Source organism: Panthera leo, chromosome E2, assembly GCF_018350215.1.
Source record: "Panthera leo isolate Ple1 chromosome E2, P.leo_Ple1_pat1.1, whole genome shotgun sequence".
NCBI classification, from domain to species: domain Eukaryota; kingdom Metazoa; phylum Chordata; class Mammalia; order Carnivora; family Felidae; genus Panthera; species Panthera leo.
In genome coordinates, this window is record NC_056693.1 from 20,235,589 (window position 1) to 20,254,736 (window position 19,148).

At 41.3% G+C, this 19,148-nt stretch overlaps 1 protein-coding gene across 1 annotated transcript in view; it reads right to left on the minus strand.

The window, feature by feature from the left end:
• Positions 1 to 19,148, minus strand: part of TDRD12 (tudor domain containing 12) — a 72,346-nt gene that overhangs the window by 32,817 nt on the left and 20,381 nt on the right. The window contains 8 exon segments of the mRNA XM_042919203.1: positions 366 to 551; positions 2,207 to 2,314; positions 2,646 to 2,706; positions 4,467 to 4,547; positions 6,975 to 7,051; positions 7,880 to 7,977; positions 16,452 to 16,544; positions 17,332 to 17,521. Of these exon segments, the coding sequence (XP_042775137.1) occupies positions 366 to 551; positions 2,207 to 2,314; positions 2,646 to 2,706; positions 4,467 to 4,547; positions 6,975 to 7,051; positions 7,880 to 7,977; positions 16,452 to 16,544; positions 17,332 to 17,521 (894 nt within the window).

Genomic DNA, 19,148 nt, shown 5'->3' on the forward strand with positions numbered 1-19,148 from the left:
CTGTTCAGCATCTGTACCAGTAACTTTTCATGAGGCTAATTTTCTCATCCATGAAGTGGTAAAAAGCATACATGGCCCATCTCACACAGTTACCATGACAGTTAGAGGAATTTAATCAGTGAAGTAAGTTTATAAGCTATACATCCATCCCTAAAAGCCAGAAATCTCTTGGCAGCCAATGGCCATCATGGGACTTCAAGGTGAGACTCACTGTCAGAGTCAATGACTCTGATAAGTCCCTGTCCTCTCATGGAAATCAAATGAGTAATGTAATGCAAACTTCACCAAAGGTCAGGTTAAACTTAAAACTTTAAAAATAAATTTTTAAGCCATTTTACCGTGAAACAAAATTGTCTCCAACTTACTCCGTTTCTGCTTGGTAAAGACTTGTAGCAGCCCCCCGTTTGCAGAATCGTAAGGAGTGGCGGAAGGTACAGCAGAGGGTCATTTCCGCAGTGAGAAATGACCACCACGTCACAGCCCCTCGCTATGGGAGGCCAAGAGTAGGATTCAGTGTGGCTAGGTCCCAGAAACTTGTTTCTTTGGAGAGCCTACAAAACACCAACAACCGAAACCCCACAAATAAAGCACAGACCACAAAAACTCCCATCTCTTTGCTCACTTCACCCCCAACAGCCACTATACGTTTGCTCAATCTGGTATTTTCTAACGCCTAACTTGACAAGTCCCCCTGAATCTTTTCTCAGCACCAAACTCCTGCCATGAGGCACTTGCTTTCCTGGGCTCCAAATCAAAAGGTTCGAACAGGCATTCCATGGACTGACCAGGTGCTTGGAGCTTGTCAGAGCAACGACATGGCTTCTCCTCCTCCTCCTAATAATCTTGAGTACACCACCTTCACTTACAAAGTTTGTTTTAAATTTTTTAGTGTTTCTGTATTTTTTAGAGAGAGACAGAGCGTGAGTGAGGGAGGGGCAGAGAGAGAGAGGGAGACACAGAATCAGAAACAGGCTCCAAGCTCTGAGCTGTCAGCACAGAGCCCGACGCGGGGCTCCAACTCTAGAATGGCAAGATCATGACCTGAGCCGAAGCCGGACACTTAACAGACTGAGCTACCCAGGCACCCCGTAACATTTTCTTGACTGCCTACAGTTTGTTTCCTTCAGAGTTCCTTTTGGTCTTTTCAAAAAAAGCATTTTGTTTTTAGGCGGGAGCTTTCTTCAAATGCCCACGGATCCTGGATGTGTGTTTGCACGGAGTAGGAGCACTAAAAGCTGACTGAAGACACATGGGCCGGGCAGAGCTCGCTCCCAGGAGCATCATAGCCCTGCAGGAAGCCAGGGCAGTAAGAAGGCAGTTTTACTGGAAGAATTCCAAACAGCATCATCTGAAGGGCACTTCTAGATCGTCCAAGCTCCCTGCTGAGAGGCTGGCTGGGGATTCTCAGGAAGCGGAAGAGGGAAGTTCAGTACCCCCCACTTCGCTCCTTCCTCTGCTAGTCAGCCACACTCCGCTGCCCGTTCTCCATCTTCTGGAAGCCCGTGGAAATCCCTAGGCCACTAAAGGCTTCACTCCTATTTAGTTCCTCCTCCTGGTTTTAGCTTGTTTTCCTTCTTCTTTTTTTTTGAATCCAGAAGAAAATACATAAACACATACGATCAATGGCAGGTCTCTACAATAATTCTGAAAAGAACACTTGGAAGTAATCTTGTAACTGCCCTGGCAACTTGCCCTTCTAAGCACCTTTGCAGAGACACATTTGAAAACTTATTTCAGAAAAGCAGTAAGACTTATACAGTGGTTTCTCCACAAAAGAATTCTTCACTTATAAGAAGGTAACCTGAACTTCAGAATAACTGAGGGGTGCCTGGGTGGCTCAGTTGGTTGAGCGTCCGACTTCGGCTCAGGTCATGATCTCACAGTTCGTGAGTTTGAGCCCCTGTCGGGCTCTGTGCTGACAGCTCAAAGCCTGGAGGCTGCTTCAGATTCTGTGTCTCCTTCTCTCTCTGCCCCGCCCCTGCTCGCACTCTGGCTCTGTCTCTCAAAAATAAATAAATGTAAAAAAAAAAAAAAAAAAAAAAAAAAGAATAAATGAGACATCAGTAATAAAAAAGAAAAGCTGAAGAGAGAATTTCAAAAGCAAAGAAATTATACAAGTGCAGCCTTGGAACTGTTTATTAAAAATCCTCCTGTGTTAGAACAGGTCAGTATTCCTTTGGGAGTGCGGCTTCAGGAGCATTTTTACCTTTTTCAGGTCAGCCGAAAGTGGCGACGTGTCAACCGACAAGCAAGGCTCGATCTTGTTCCGGAGCACAGCAAACGGCTGCAGGGACCCCGACCGAAGCTTCTGCAGCTAAGACAGCAGCCCATTAGATGCCCCACCCCGGCACACGAGGTCAACCACTTTACGGGAAGGAGGGAGATGCCAGGGTCTGACTGCAATGTCAAAGCCTAGGTACATGTGCTTATCAAAACCCAAAATTAAAATTAAATTAAAATGAAAAAAGGAACAATTCGTCTGAAACAGTAGTAACTCACTGGAGAATTTCTAAAGGGATGTTCTCAGGTAGAGTCCCCCACCTAAAGGGGTTTCTCTTCTAGTCTCAAATCCAGACGAGGAAGGAGAGGGATTTAAAGAGTAAACAGTTGGTTTTGATTTTTAATTTTTTTTAGGGTTGTAATACCTTCTGAAGATCAGAGATTCCATCAGTTCTCAAAGGATCAGGATTTAAAAACTGCAGTAATCTATAAAATAGTTAAAAGGACAATTTGAAGAAAAGAAGTTTTATTTATATTTCCTCAACTGACTTACTTATATTTATATTTATTTATATTTATTATTTCCTCGACTGACTTACAATTTTAAATCTTCCTTGACGGAAGTAAAATGAAATATATAGTTGGCCCCCAAGCAACCTGGGTTTGAACTGTGCACATCCTCTTCTACGTGGACTACTTACAGTACATTAATGAGAATGCATTTTCTCTGATGATTTTAACATTTTCTTTTCTCTAGCTTTACATTACTGTAAGAATACAGTATATAACACAGATAACCTACAAATAAATACGTGTTAACTGGCTGTGTTATCAGTAAGGCTTCTGGTCAACAGTAGGCTATGTGCAGTTGAGTTTGGGGGAGTCAAAAGTTATACACAGACTTTGAACCGTGTGGGTAGTTGACACTCCTAACCCCGTGTCTGTTCAAGGGTCACTTGTATATCCCAAGGCATAGCTGTGAAATTACTGCTTATCCTGTTTTTCCCTGTTTATTGTGATACGAAGGCTACAGAGGCCATGCCGGTACCGTGCTTGCCCCCGAACTCTGACCCCCAGACTACGGACAGTGTCACCCATCCCAGGGGCACTTGTTCTGAACAAGGAGAAAGACTGCATGATCACTAGGTCACCTCCTGTTGCTGCTGCCTCCTCCCTTCTTTGCTGTGATCTTAAACCACTTTAAGTTTCCCTGGAATGCGGAGGAACTGTCAGAATAACTGACAGGTCTAATCAATGAGTTCTAAGTAAAGGGCATTTAGCCCAAGAGAAGATACAACCTTCCAATACAAAAATAAAAGGCAACAGAGTATCTCAGGGTTAATTTATTAACTACAATTTAATGTAATCAAAGGAATGAGCAGCACGGATAATTCAAGGTCTCCTGTCCCAGGGAAAACCACCACGTGCGACCCATGGCTTGCAGGTATCAGGGTGGAGGGATGCCCATGGCTTTCAGGACACCAACACAGGGGCACTAACAGCCACCCCCACATCTGTGGGCCCCGGGGCAGCCTTTGGAGGCCCTGGACCCAGAGCTGTGTGGGGCGCTCCTGCTGGGTGAGAGGGTGTTACGGGGCCCAAGGTGGGCTCTGGGAGGCGGGCACAGTCAACACCCTCTCCCCAGGCATCCCAGGCCAATCAGTGGATACAGTGCGCCTGACCCACTTCTGAACGGTCGTAAATTCCTTGTCACTCTGGTGGCTTCAGAGCAGCCAGTTACTTGGAATATAAGGGTGTTTTCAGGCTGGGGTGGTGAGAAATCGTAAAAACGGGTAGGAAAACGTTTTGTGGAGTAAATAAGTATAAAATGAAGTCACAACTCTATTATTAACTTGGTGAATACTCTGGGAATCTGGCAAGACAAAAAACCCCACAAAAACTCAGTTCCATGCTGCAAAAGAGTAGCTTCTCCGGCAGGTGGAAGGCCTCTTTACCGCAGAGAAGTGGGAAGAAAGCAAACATTAATCCATATAAAATCGACGGCCCCAAAGATCAACCGTATCTGATTTGTTTCTTAAAACAGTTTACTTCATCAAGAGGATGAGGAAGGGGAGGCAAAAAAAAAAAAAAAACCTTCAAAGTTAGTTACACATGCAGACAGTGCATGTATATTTTCTAAGTGGGATCACAGGTTTCAATAATAAAATTATACGTAAATTCCTCCTGCTTATAATTGCATTACAATTGCTTCGATAAAAAGTGCAGACCAAGGAAAAAACTCATACTTCACACAGCCATTCTTCTCATTGTGTTCTTTCTTCTCGGCCAACCTGAGTGGCTTCTTACTTGGCTTCTGACATAAAGTGCTAGAAACCAAAAAACATTCATTAGAGTCTCTGAGCCCATTAACCCCATCCTGAAAATGCCTTTCTTTTCAGGGAGAAAACTCACCAAGGAGCACTGAGGAGTGAGTTGCTCCACATACATAGATTTATTTCTGTCCAAACTGCTGCTTAGCCCTAAGCATCGTCTAAGGATGAAGCCCCACTGGCACACAGCCTGTGTCTCCACAGGCCAGGAACTCCACAGGAAGTACAGAATCACAGGGGAGAGAAGTCAAAACGTGCAAACCACCAAAATCATGGAGAGCTCCCTGGGCTTTTACCTTCCCATCTCCTGGCGCTGGCCCAAGGCTGGCCTGAGATGCGGAATAGCACAGTGGATGTCAACACCAAACACTGAGAGAAACCTTCTATTTTAAGCCAGAGAAGGAGCCATTCGCCAGACAGGGTAATCACGACTGATTTTCTCTTGTCCCTTTTTCTCTCCCAACCCTGTCCCAAGGCCGGTTCCAATCAGACAGCTGCAGTAGCAGAGGCAGCACCAGTACCCAAAACCCCGGGGGAAACCCCCTCCCACTTCCTCTAGAGGACCTGGGAAATGGGACCTGTAGTCCAAAGATGCAGGGGAAACCTTCATCTTTTTCCTCTCCTGTTTCTGCTGCTGTTTTGCCCATAAGTGGCCTTAAACACACAGAACTGCATGGCCATTTCTCCACGAAAAGCAATCTACCTGGACAGAGGCCCGGGGACAGGGCCTCTAGAGCATCTAGAAAATGGTGAATGTGAGGAAAATCCCGGAAAAAAGAGAGAGTGTACCAGAGGGAGGGCATTCCCCATTTCTATTTATGACCCAACATGAGCTGGGCTTGCCCCAAGTTGAGCATATTCAGAACAGATGGAAAACAGAGTAGCAGTCACCACCCACAGAAACTGAGACAGAATCTGTGGCCTGAACAAAGGGAGTTGCTGACTTCCTGCTAAAATAAACAACAAAAACAACAAGGTCAACATTCTCCAGAGGATTTAAAAAGAAATCAGTCTCACACTACAATATTTAAAATATCCAGAACAGAGTACACAATACACAAAGAATCAGGAAAACCAGATCAATTGTCAAGGGAAAAGATTATCAGTAGGTATGACCCCCAAGATGGCTCAGAAATGGGAATTGTCATATACTATTATAACCATGGTCCATAAGAGAAGGAGGGGTGAGCACTCCTAAGTGGAACGATAAAAGTTATCAGCAAAGACTTTAAAAAATATATTTAAAAAATGCAGGGGGGAGGTGCCTGGATGGCTCAGGCAGTTAAGCATCTGACTTTGGCTCAGGTCATGATCTCACTGTCTATGAGTTCAAGCCCATGTCGGGCTCTGTGCTGACAGCTCTGAGCCTGGAGCCTGCTTCGGATTCTGTGTCTCCCTCTCTCTCTGCCCCTCCCCTGCTCGCATTCTGTCTCTGTCTCTGTCTCTCTCTCTCTCAAAAATAAATAAGCATTATTAAAATCTTTTTAAGTTCTCAGCAAAGAAATATAAACTATAAAAAAATTTCAAATGAAAATTTTAGAACTGAAAAATACATCAAATTTAAAAGTTCACCAGATGGTGAAATTCAGCAGGATGGAGATAAAAGAAGACTGAATTAAGTTAAAGATAGATCAGAAGAATTATTAACCTGAAGAACAGCAAGAAAAAAAGGTTGAAAAAAAATGAGCAGAGTCTCAGGGACCTTTTGGACAGTATCAAAAAGTGTGACATTTGTCTCATCAGGGTCTCAAAAGGAGAGGAGAAAGAGACGGGGGGGGTGCAGAAAAACTATCTGTGGAATAGCAGCCGCACATGCTCCGAATCTGATGAAAGACAGAAACTTACAAATGAAAAACCGCAATGAGCCCCGAACATGAGAAACAGGAGGGAAACTACACCCATGCACATCATAATTAAATTGCTCAAACCAGAAACAGAAAATCTCAAAAGCAGTCAAAGGAAAAAGACGTGTTGCAAACAGAGGAACGACGAAAAAGGTGACAGGAGGATTTGCAACGGGAACGATGTGGCAAGCAGAGAGTACAGCAATATCTTTAAAATACAGGGGGGGGAAATTTGTCAACCTAGAATCTATACCTAGCAAAAATACTTTTTTTCAAAACCAAAGCTGAAATAATTTTTCCAGACATACAAAGGCTGAGAAGAATTCATTATCAGCAGACTCACAATACAAGATAATAGTGAAGGAGGCCCTTCAGGGAAAAGGCAAATGATGCCAGATGGAAATCTGGATCCACACAAAGAGTGAAAAGCACTGATAGTAACTACAAAGGTAAATCAAAACTTCCAGGGCCAGTCTTTATTGAAATTGGCTCCTTTCCTATCATCAATCTTACAGAACACTGTGTAAGACAGTATTACACTTATGTATCTATCCAATTACACTGAATTTTCAAATCATACCTTGCTGCCGGTGTATCTGGCTCAGCGTATATGGTTATTCCCCTCTTTGTTGGCCAGTACGCTGAAGATTCAGCACACTGTAAAGAAAAGAATATGTATGCAAGCAAGATATATATTCTTTTTTTTTAAAACAATTTTTTAGTTTTTTTTTTAACGTTTATTTATTTTTGAGACAGAGAGAGACCGAGCATGAACGGGAGAGGGTCAGAGAGAGAGGGAGACACAGCATCCGAAACAGGCTCCAGGCTCCGAGCTGTCAGCACGGAACCCGATGCAGGGCTCGAACTCACAGACTGTGAGATCATGACCTGAGCCGAAGTCGGACGCTCAACCGACTGAGCCACCCAGGCGCCCCAAGATATATAGTCTTAAGGAAGGAACCAAAATTCCATGGGAACTACTCTCATAACAACCATCCCAGGTAATTTTCAGGCAACACAGACACAGAGAGACAAAGAACTGGAAAACTGGGGGGATTATGCCATTGCTATAACCACTAGATTAAAGTGTCCAAGTAGCAAGCAGCTGGCACTTCAGATACTCAGTATTTCAAATGTCCTGTAATTATTTCACTTGTCTTCTCAAAGGAACTGGAAGGACGGGTTACACTTACTTAACTATTAGAATGTCCCGTAATCTCAGGTTTTCACACCCTTGCTAAATGAGCATAAACACCCAATTCTGTACAGAAGCCACGAGGCCAGGAACAAGAAGGAAGCTGCAGTTATCTTGTTCTTTAGAAACAGAGCAAATTCACAAACCGTATTTTTTCCTGAAAAAAATCACTATCATAGCCAAGGATTTCTTACTAGAAAATATATTTTTGGTTCCTAGATTTCAAAGGAGACTATTCTAAAATTAACATTATATGAACTTTGTATCTAATGAATATTTAAAAACACAACCTTATTTATATCTTTCAAAGAGATGCGCTGTTGTTTCATTTCAGATATTTTTTTAGGTGAACCTCTCAATGAATCCATATTACATTTTACACTTTTATCTGCAAAATAAAAAGTGATAAAAGAGCTTAGAAAGTACTATTAATAGAAAATAGGACACAAAGGAGAATTTTTACCATACTATTATAAAACCTTAATACATGAAATTATTATAGAATAGGGTTTTACACTGAACCTTGAGGGTATTAAATTTTTAAATCTTGTTTCAACCCTTATCACATAAAAAAAAAAGTTTAAATAATTCTTCTACTGGCTTACTAACAATTGAACATAATTTACTTTCCCCACTCGGTGGACTATATTTTTCGAAGAGGGCCACAACATGTCCCCCAACACGTGTGCTCTTCTTAGAGTGTGACACTAACACCTGTCCCATTGACAGATGGGCTCTGTATTCCCTTCTCATGAGCCTGGGGGGTGGGGAGCTGTAAACGACACAGAAGTGGTGTTATGAGACTTCTAAAGCTAGACGGCAAGAACGCCACATACTAATGACCAGTTCTCCTAGATGCTCACTTTTTTTTTTAATATGAAATTTATTGTCAAATTGGTTTCCATACAACACCCAGTGCTCATCCCAACAGGTGCCCTCCTCAATACCCATCACTCACCCACCCCTCCCTCCCACCCCCATCAACCCTCAGTTTGTTCTCAGTTTTTAAGAGTCTCTTATATTTCGGCTCCCTCCCTCTCTAGCCTTTTTTTTTTTCCTTCCCCTCCCCCACGGTCTTCTGTTAAGTTTCTTAGGATCCACATAATAATGAAAACATATGCTATCTGTCTTTCTCTGTATGACTTATTTCACTTAGTGTAACACTCTCCAGTTCTATCCACGTTGCTACAAAAGGGCATATTTCATTCTTTCTCATTGCCACGTAGTACTCCATTGTGTATATAAACCGCAATTTATTTATCTATTCATCAGTTGATGGACCTTTAGGCTCTTTCCATAATTTGGCTACTGTTGAAAGTGCTGCTATAAACATTGGGGTACAAGTGCCCCTGTGCATCAGCACTCCTGTATCCCTTGGGTCAATTCCTAGCAGTGCTATTGCTGGGTCATAAGGTAGGTCTATTTTTAATTTTTTGAGGAAGCTCCACACTGTTTTCCAGAGCGGCTGCACCAATTTGCATTCCCACCAACAGTGTAAGAGGGTTCTCGTTTCTCCACATCCTCACCAGCATCTATAGTCTCCTGATTTGTTCATTTTAGCCACTCTGACTGGCGTGAGGTGGTATCTGAGTGTGGTTTTGATTTGTATTTCCCTGATGAGGAGCAACATTGAGCATCTTTTCACGTGCTTGTTGGCCATCTGGATGTCTTCTTTAGAGAAGCATCTATTCACGTTTCCTGCCCATTTCTTCACTGGATTGTTTTTTGGGTGTGGAGTTTGGTGAGCTCTTTATAGATTTTGGATACTAGCCCTTTGTCCGATATGTCATTTGCAAATCTCTTTTCCCATTCCGCCGGTTGCCTTTTAGTTTTGTTGATTGTTTCCTTTGCAGTGCAGAAGCTTTTTATCTTCATGAGGTCCCAATAGTTCATTTTTGCTTTTAATTCCCTCGCCTTTGGGGATGTGTCAAGTAAAAAATTGCTGCGGCTGAGGCCAGAGAAGGTTTTTCCTGCTTTCTCCTCTAGGGCTTTGATGGTTTCCTGTCTCACATTCAGGTCCTTTATCCATTTTGAGTTTGTTTTTGTGAATGGTGTAAGAAAGTGGTCTAGTTTCATCCTTCTACATGTTGCTGTCCAGTTCTCCCAGCACCATTTGTTAAAGAGACTGTCTTTTTTCCGTTGGATGTTCTTTCCTGCTTTGTCAAAGATTAGTTGGCCATACTTTTGTGGTCTAGTTCTGGGGTTTCTATTCTATTCCATTGGTCTATGTGTCTGTTTTTGTGCCAATACCATGCTGTCTTGATGATTACAGCTTTGTAGTAGAGGCTAAAGTCTGGGATTGTGATGCCTCCCACTTTGGTCGTCTTCTTCAAAATTACTTTGGCTATCCAGGGTCTTTTGTGGTTCCATACAAATTTTAGGATTGCTTGTTCTAGCTTCGAGAAGAATGCTGGTTCAATTTTGAGTGGAATTGCACTGAATGTGTAGACAGCTTTGGGTAGTATTGACATTTTAACATTTATTCTCCCAATCCATGAGCACGGCATGTTTTTCCATTTCTTTATATCTTCTTCAATTTCCTTCATAAGCTTTCTATAGTTTTCAGCATACAGATCTTTTACATCTTTGGTGAGGTTTATTCCTAGGTATTTTATGCTTCTTGGTGCAACTGTGAATGGGATCAGTTTCTTGATTTGTCTTTCTCTCACTTCATTATTAGTGTACAAGAATGCAACTGATTTCTGTACATTGATTTTGTATGCTGAGATTTTGCTGAATTCATGTATGAGTTCTAGCAGACTTTTGGTGGAGTCTATCAGATTTTCCATGTATATCATGTCATCTGCAAAAAGTGAAAGCTTAACTTCATCTTTGCCAATTTTGATGCCTTTGATTTCCTTTTGTTGTCTGACTGCTGATGCTAGAACTTCCAACACTATGTTAAACAAGCAGTGAGAGTAGACATCCCTGTTGTGTTCCTGATCTCAGGGAGAAAGCTCTCAGTTTTTCCCCATTGAGGATGATATTAGCTGTGGGCTTTTCATAAATGGCTTTTATGATGTTTAAGTACGTTCCTTCTATCCCGACTTTCTCGAGGGTTTTTATTAAGAAAGGATGCTGAATTTTGTCAAATGCTTTTTCTGCACCGATTGACAGGATCATATGGTTCTTATCTTTTATTAATGTGATGTATCACGTTGATTGATTTGCAAATGTTGAACCAGCCCTGCAGCCCAGGAATGAATCCCACTTGATCATGGTGAATACTTCTTTTTATATGCTGTTGAATTCGATTTGCTAGTATCTTACTGAGAATTTTTGCATCCATATTCATCAGGGATATATATTAGCCTGTAGTTCTCTTTTTTTGCTGGGTCTCTGTCTGGTTTAGGAATCAAAGTAATGCTGGCTTCACAGCATGAGTCTGGAAGTTTTCCTTCCCTTTCTATTTTTTGGAACAGCTTGAGAAGGATAGGTATTATCTCTGCTTTAAATGTCTGGTAGAATTCCCCTTGGAAGCCATCTGGTCCTGGACTCTTGTGGGAGATTTTTGGTAACGGATTCAATTTCTTCGCTGGCTATGGGTCTGTTCAAGTTTTCTATTTCTTCCTGTTTGAGTTTTGGAAGTGTGTGGGTGCTCAGGAATTTGTCCATTTCTTCCAGGTTGTCCAGTTTGTTGGCATATAGTTTTTCATAGTATACTCTGATAATTGCTTGTTATTTCTGAGGGATTGATTGTAATAATTCCATTTTCATTCATGATTTTATCTATTTGGGTCATCTCCCTTTTCTTTCTGAGAAGCCTGGCTAGAGGTTTAACCATTTTGTTTATTTTTTCAAAAAACCAACTCTTGGTTTCGTTGATCTGCTCTACAGTTTTTTTTAGATTCTATATTGTTTATTTCTGCTCTGATCTTTATTATTTCTCTTCTTCTGCTGGGTTTGGGGTGTCTTTAGTATTCTGCTTCTATTTCTTTTAGGTGTGCTGTTAGATTTTGTATTTGGGATTTTTCTTGTTTCTTGAGATAGGCCTGGATTGCAATGTAATTTCCTCTCAGGACTGCCTTCGCTGCATCCCAAAGCGTTTGGATTCTTGTATTTTCATTTGTTGCCATATATTTTTTCATTTCTTCTCTAATTGCCTGGTTGACCCGTTCATTCTTTAGTAGGGCGTTCTTTAACCTCCATGCTTTTGGAGGTTTTCCAGACTTTCCTGTGGTTCATTTCAAGCTTCATAGCATTGTGGTTTGAAAGTGTGCATGGTATGATCTCAATTCTTTTATACTCACGAAGGGCTGTTTTGTGACCCAGTATGTGATCTAACTGGGAGAATGTTCCATGTGCACTCGAGAAAAAAGTATATTCTGTTGCTTAAATATATCTGTCAAGTCCATCTGATCCAATGTATCATTCAGGGCCCTTGTTTCTTTATTGATCCTATGTCTAGATGATCTATCCATTACTCTAAGTGGAGTATTAAAATTCCCTGCAATTACCACATTCTTATCAGTAAGATTGCTTATGTTTGTGATTGTTTTATATATTTGGGGGCTCCTGTATTCGGCACATAGACATTTATAATTGTTAGCTCTTCCTGATGGATAGACCCTGTGATTATTATATAATGCTTTCTTCCTCTCTTGTTACAGCCTTTAATTTAAAGTCTAGTTTGTCTGATATAAGTATGGCTACTCCAGCTTTCTTCTGACTTCCAGTAGCATGATAGATAGTTCTCCATCCCCTCACTTTCAATCTGAAGGTGTCCTCAGGTCTAAAATGAGTCTCTTTGTAGACAGCAAATAAATAGGTCTTGTTTTTTTATCCATTCTGATACCCTATGTCTTTTGGTTGGAGCATTTAGTCCATTTACATTCAGTGTTATTACAGAAAGATACGGGTTTAGAGTCATTGTGATGTCTGTAGGTTTCATGCTTGTAGTGATGTCTCTGGTACTCTGTGGTCTTTGCAACATTTCACTCACAGAATCCCCCTTAGGATCTCTTGTAGGGCTGGTTTAGTGGTGATGTATTCCTTCAGTTTTTGTTTGGGAAGACCTTTATCTCTCCTTCTATTCTGAATGACAGACTTGCTGGATAAAGGATTCTCGGTTGCATATTTTTTCTGCTCATCACATTGAAGATTTCCTGCCATTCCTTTCTGGCCAGCCAAGTTTCAGTAGATAGGTCTGTCACTAGTCTTATCGGTCTCCCTTTATATTTTTATCCTTAGCTGCTTTCAGAATTTTCTCTTTATCCTTGTATTTTGCCAGTTTCACTATGGTATGTCGTGCAGAAGATCGATTCAAGTTACGTCTGAAGGGAGTTCTCTGTGCCTCTTGGATTTCAATGCCTTTTTCCTTCCCCCGATCAGGGAAGTTCTCAGCTATGATTTGTTCAAGTACACCTTCAGCCCCATTCTCTCTCTCTTCCTCTTCTGGAATTCCTATTATATAGATATTGTTGTGTTTGATTGCATCACTTAGTTCTCTAATTTTCCCCTCATACTCCTGGATTTTTTTTATCTCTCTTTTTCTCAGTTTCCTCTTTTTCCATAATTTTATCTTCTAATTCACCTAGTCTCTCCTCTGCCTCTTCAATCCGAGCTGTAGTCACCTCCATTTTACCTTGCACCTCATTTATAGCATTTTTAAGCTCCTCATGACTATTTCTTAGTCCCTTGATCTCTATAGCAATAGATTCCCTGCTGTCCTGTATACTTTTTTCAAGCCCAGCGATTAATTTTATGACTGTTATTCTAAATTCTGGTTCTGTTATATTGCTTAAATCGTTTTTGATCAATTCGTTAGCTGTTGCTACTTCCTGGAGTTCCTTTTGAGGAGAATTCTTCCGTTTCATCACTTTCGATAGTCCCTGGGGTGGCGCGGAACTGCAAGGGCACATATATAAAATACACATATAAAATACACATATAAAATACACATATAAAATACAGATGTAAACATACATAGGCACATGTACACATACTCCTCAACTCCGTCCATGGAAGGGCCTGGGTGCAGTAACACCCCAACAGAAACAAACACCCCTAGCTCCCAGATCTTGGTTTCAAAATGCCACTCTCCATGAAAAAAAGCCAGGGCAACTTGGAGAAATGGTGGATTCCAGGGTTTCGAATAGGAATCGATACTAATATGAATTAATGAATAAAAAGGAATGATATATTTATGCTTCATGATAGCTGCCTACAAAGTATTTACAAGGTGAAGAGGAGCTTTCAGTGGAGAAGCCTGGCAGATGCTACCTTAATTAAGCAATCAAAGGATACAATTCATCAGTCATGGGACAAATCAAAGTTTTGTGTCACCTGGTAAGATGGGATAAGCTGAACACAGCATCCTCTTTTGAGGTATCCCTGCCACAGGTGCATCAGCTGAATCTTATGACAAAAACACCCACTACAATTGAGAGACAGTCTACAAAACGACTGGTCTATAGTCTTCAAAGGTATCAAGGTCATGAAAGTCAAGGGAAGACTTGAGAAACTATTCCAGGCTGAAGGAGAAGGAGACGTAATCGCCCAAGCACAATAAGGAATGGCGAGCCACACCCTCTGCCATAAAGAAATGGCGGGACGAGTGGCCAAACCTGAATGGTGCCTGAGGCTTACGTGATCACGATGTGTCAATGTTAATTTTCTGATTTTTCTGGCTGTATTGTCAATATCTTTGAGAATACCTTTGTTTCTAGGAAAAACACGCTCAAGTACTGGGGAGCGATCTAGTCAGCAACTTAATTCTCACGTGTTTTTGAAAGAGACTTCTCTGTCAAGCTAACTTTTCCGTAAGTCTGTGATTATCCTAAAATAAAAATCTCACTGAGAAAATGGATGTAAGCCCCATGAAAACAGAGACCTGTTTCCTTCCCTGAGTCCCTAGAATAGTCCTGACACCTAAGTGGTAATGACCATCTGATGAATAAATACACATGGATCAGGGGGGTGTAAGCTAGTCTGTCACCGAAGTCAAGACAGTCTGTCTAGAACTGATAAGCCTAGAAATAGTAAATTAATCATAACTGTTTCAAAATTTGGAGATAACTGCCAAAATAAATAGCTAAGGGGTAAGATAAAGGCTTGCCTCTAATGAATGGCCTAGGGTGAGAAGAGGTTGGAAAGAGAAAATTACTTTCCATTACTCCTGTACTATTTGACTGTTTAAGCAAGTATTAACAAAGTATTGTACTTTCATTTAAAAAATGTAAGGCAACTTCAAGGAGAAGTACCAAAAATTAATTAAAATACAATTGAGGGACGTCTGGGTGGTTCAGTTGGTTAAACTTCTGACTTTGGCTCAGGTCATGATCTCATGGTTCATGAGTTCGAGCCCTGTGTTATGCTCTGCGCTGACAGCTCAGAGCCTCAAGCCTGCTTCAGATTCTGTCTCCCTCTCTCTCTGCCTCTCCCCTGCTCATACTCTCTCTCAAATAAACAAACAAACAAACTTAAAAAAAAAATACAGTTGAAATACCACCTCACTATGATCACAGGGAAAAGGAAATCTTTGCTTGGACAAGTAATATCTAATAATTTTGTTTTTCACATGACAACCAGTGACATCTCACATTAGCATTTCTTTAGTTTACCATCAATCTTTTCCTTTTCAAAGACATGCATAGTCCATTACAACACTGACTACAATAAGGAAAAAATGGGAAACTGTTTTGTCCGGCAATCCGGGGCTACTTAAAACAACAATGATCTATCCATATGACGGAAAGCTGTGCAGTGATTAAGCGCAACGTCAAACGCCTGGTATTTTCCTACTCTGGTAGAAATGGGCACATATTTTTACTTCCATTTGTATTTCTTCCATCAGTAAAAGGGGCTCCTTTCAGCAGGAATTCTCATCTGGGACCCCAGCAGGAAGCACATCACAACACGGGGTGGGGGCCACGTGTGCCCGAGTCTGCCACAGGCCAGGCGCTGGGCCACATACGCTCTGTATGGGAGTAATGGATGGGAACCGTGCCTCTCCATGACACATAGGAGGGAGGGACACTGATAAACCTCTCACGTCACAGCTCATACCTTTAACCCACATGATCCTGGACACATCTGACCTAGAAAGAAGTTCACCCATATGTTAACCAAAACAGTACACAGAAGTTATGTGTAGTAGAATCCCATTTCTGTAAGATAAAAGTGGTATACCCAATCTCAAAACTGGACACTCTGGAAAGAAAGACTCTGGAAACTCCTTAGTAAGTGGCTATCAAAGATGGCAGGTTTTTAAAACTCTGCATATCTGTATTTCTCTATGATAAACAACATTACTGAAGTCATTAAAAATAACGCTAAATGTAGGGAATCACTTCACTGGCCACAGCTTTAACTTAGTTGAGGTTTACAATGTATGTGCATGAAACAACACTCCCATAGGTATACATGTGCCTGACGTAAGAGGGAGTAAGTGGTGGAGGGTTGCCACAGGGGGTGAGCCAAGAATCAAAGAAGCTGGCAGATTCCGCTCTTGTCCAACATTTCCAACCCATTATGCACCTTGGAGACAGGGAATTAAAGACCGGGTGTTTTCACCCTCACAAATGCCACTCATTTTTAGGTGAGCTGCTGCTTAAAAATTGCTCATAAACCCATATGTATACTCAGAGAACAAATAATAATCACTGGTGTGGGGCTGGGCTTGAAAAAATCAGTTTTACGCATAACGCCTCTTATACATGCTCTTTACATTACAATAAAATCCTCTAGGTAGGGACTGCACGGCAAATGATCTCTGCCAGCTTCTCCATCATACACGGGTTCCATGAAATTAAGAGAAAGAGAGAAAATTACCATAGCCCTTCTACACAACCCTTAATACTCTTTAGATAGTTGAGTGTTCTTTTACGCCGCCTATGAAATGCCACAAGCAAGTGAACTTACCCAGGATCACAGCAGTTGGCCCAAGGTCACCAACAACACCCTTGGGCCATGGATGCTGAAGAGACTGAGCCAGAAAAGTTAAACCATGTGAATCTGATGGAAAGAACACAATTCAGGATTAAAGCATGAAATAAACCCAAACTACAAATGCAAATTCACTGGCCTACTATTTCAGCTCTCGCTTTTGCTGGAAGGTCAGGGCGGGACCTAACTTGGGGCAGGAAAGCAGAGTGAAGGAGCTAAGGAAAACGGAATTGAGAGAGAAACATTTAAAATTGTTTCCACTGTCCATCACAGACTCTTCTCAGATTTCCGTGCTAATAAATAGCTCTTTTAAAACGTGTCTAAAATGGGGCGCCTGGGTGGCTCAGTACGTTAAGCATCCGACTTCAGCTCAGGTCATGATCTCACAGCTCGTGGGTTTGAGCCCTGCATCAGGCCCTGTGCTGACAGCTCAGAGCCTGGAACCTGTTTCAGATTCTGTGTCTCCTTCTCTCTCTGCCCCTCCCCTGCTCGCACTTTGTCTAAGATAAACCTAAAAAAAAAAAAAAAATTAAAAGTGTCTAAAATGGTAGGCATATGACCTTGTTTTAGTAATATCTTTAAATTATGAATTTATGGACTTCTGAAAATGTACTTCCATGTAATAAGAAATGGAGAACAGTTTTTTCCTGGTCTCATAAAAACAAACATCCTGTTGATAGGACCTCAAAACGTGCCACAAAATCACTAGGATTAAAGTTAAAATATTAAATTCAGAGTCCCAGTCTCTGCCTCCGTATAGGGAAAGTATGCACAGCTTACATCAGTTCAGTAAGATTCATACAAATAAGACAATTAAAAAAACAACAACAACCTGTATCGATGAGGATGCACTCACTTTCCATTCCCTGAGAATCTTTTCCTTGCAAAAACATTGGCCAAAGAGTAAGTGCTGGATTGAGTTTACTGGAAAAGGATGCAGACTTTCTATTCAATCGTGGTTTCTCTACAGAATGAAGGTTTTTATTCTCCTTGGGTGATATGTAACGAGCAAAGTTCTTCGCAACCAGATCATCATTAACACAGACCTGCACAATTTTGGACGTTTCATAAATAAGACAAATAGAGTCAAGTAAGTGACTGCTCAGAAAATATCCCCAACTTGACCCCAAATTTCAACCTTCAGAAAAAATTATTTTATAGGACATAATTTGATAGAAACCAATTTCTTGACTTTTGCCCTGGTGATGATGAACTAGGTATTTCTGACCAGCCCACCTGATAAGGAAAACAGTAAGAATCTGCACAAAATATAAGAAGTATCTTCTTGAAAGCACTGGAGAGCTAACATCACTTTGCCAAGCAGAGATCTGGGGGGTTGGCAAGACAAAGCACAAATCATCAAATCATCAAAGGAAAAACTGACAGGGGCGCCTGGGTGGCTCAGTTAGTCATGATCTCATGGTCCGTGGGAGTCCGGCTCTGTTGACAGTGTGGAGCCTGCTCGGGATTCTGTCTCTGCCCATCCCCTGCTTGCACGCACAGACACACACACGTTCTCTCCCTCTAAAAATAAAGAAACTTTAAAATAAACTTTAAGAAGGAGAAACTGATAAGTAAGACTTTATCAAAATTTAAATTTTCCGCTTCTCAAAAGATACTGTTAACAGATAAAGAGCAAGGGGGCCTGGGCGGCTCAGTTGGTTAAGTGTCCAACTCTTAATTGCGACTCAGGTCATGACCTCATGGTTCCTGGGATCAGGCCCCCTGCATCGGGCTCTGTGCTGACAGACTGGAGCCTGCTTGAGATTCTCTCTCTTCCTCTTTCTCTGCCCCTTCCCGACTCGTGCTCTCATAAATAAAAATAAATAAACAAACAAAATTTTTAAAAAAGAGAGATGAGCAATCTACAGATAGGGAGAAAAAAAATTTTTTTTAATGTTTACTTATTATTGAGAGAAAAAGAGCACAAGCAGGGGAGGGACAGAGAGAGGGAGACACCGAGTCTGAAGCAGGTTCCAGGCTCTGAGCTTTCAGCCCAGAGCCCAACGTGGGGCTTGAACTCATGAACTGTGAGATCATGACCTGAGCCGAAATTGGAAGCTCAACTGACTGAGCCACCCAGGCACCCCAAGGAAATATTTTTAAAATTTTCTATCTGGATGGACATGTATCCAGAATATATAAAGAACTCTCAAAACTTAGTAAAAAGATGACAAATAACCCATTTTAAAAATGGGTAAAACACAATGGAATATTACACAGCCATAAAAAAGGATGAGATTTTTGCTATTCGCAACACCACAGATGGACCTAGAGGGTATTATGCTAAGTGAAATAAGCCAGAAGACAAACACCGTATGATTTCACTTATGTGTCGAATGTAAAAAGCAACAATAAACAAACAGCAGAAACAGAACCATAAATACAGAGACCTGACGGTTGCCAGAGGAGATGGGGGAAGGGGAAGGTACAACATGGGTGAAGGGGAGTAGGAGATACAGGCTTCCAGTTATGGAATGAAACAGTCACAAGGAAAAAAGGTTCACAGGGAATATAGTCAATGGTATTGTAATAGTGTTGCATGTGACAAATGGGAGCCACACTTGTGGTGACCATAGCATGGTACAGGCTCATTAAATCACTATGTTGTACATCTCAAACTGACGTAATGTTATGTATCAAATATATTTCCATTTAAAAAGTCATCAAACA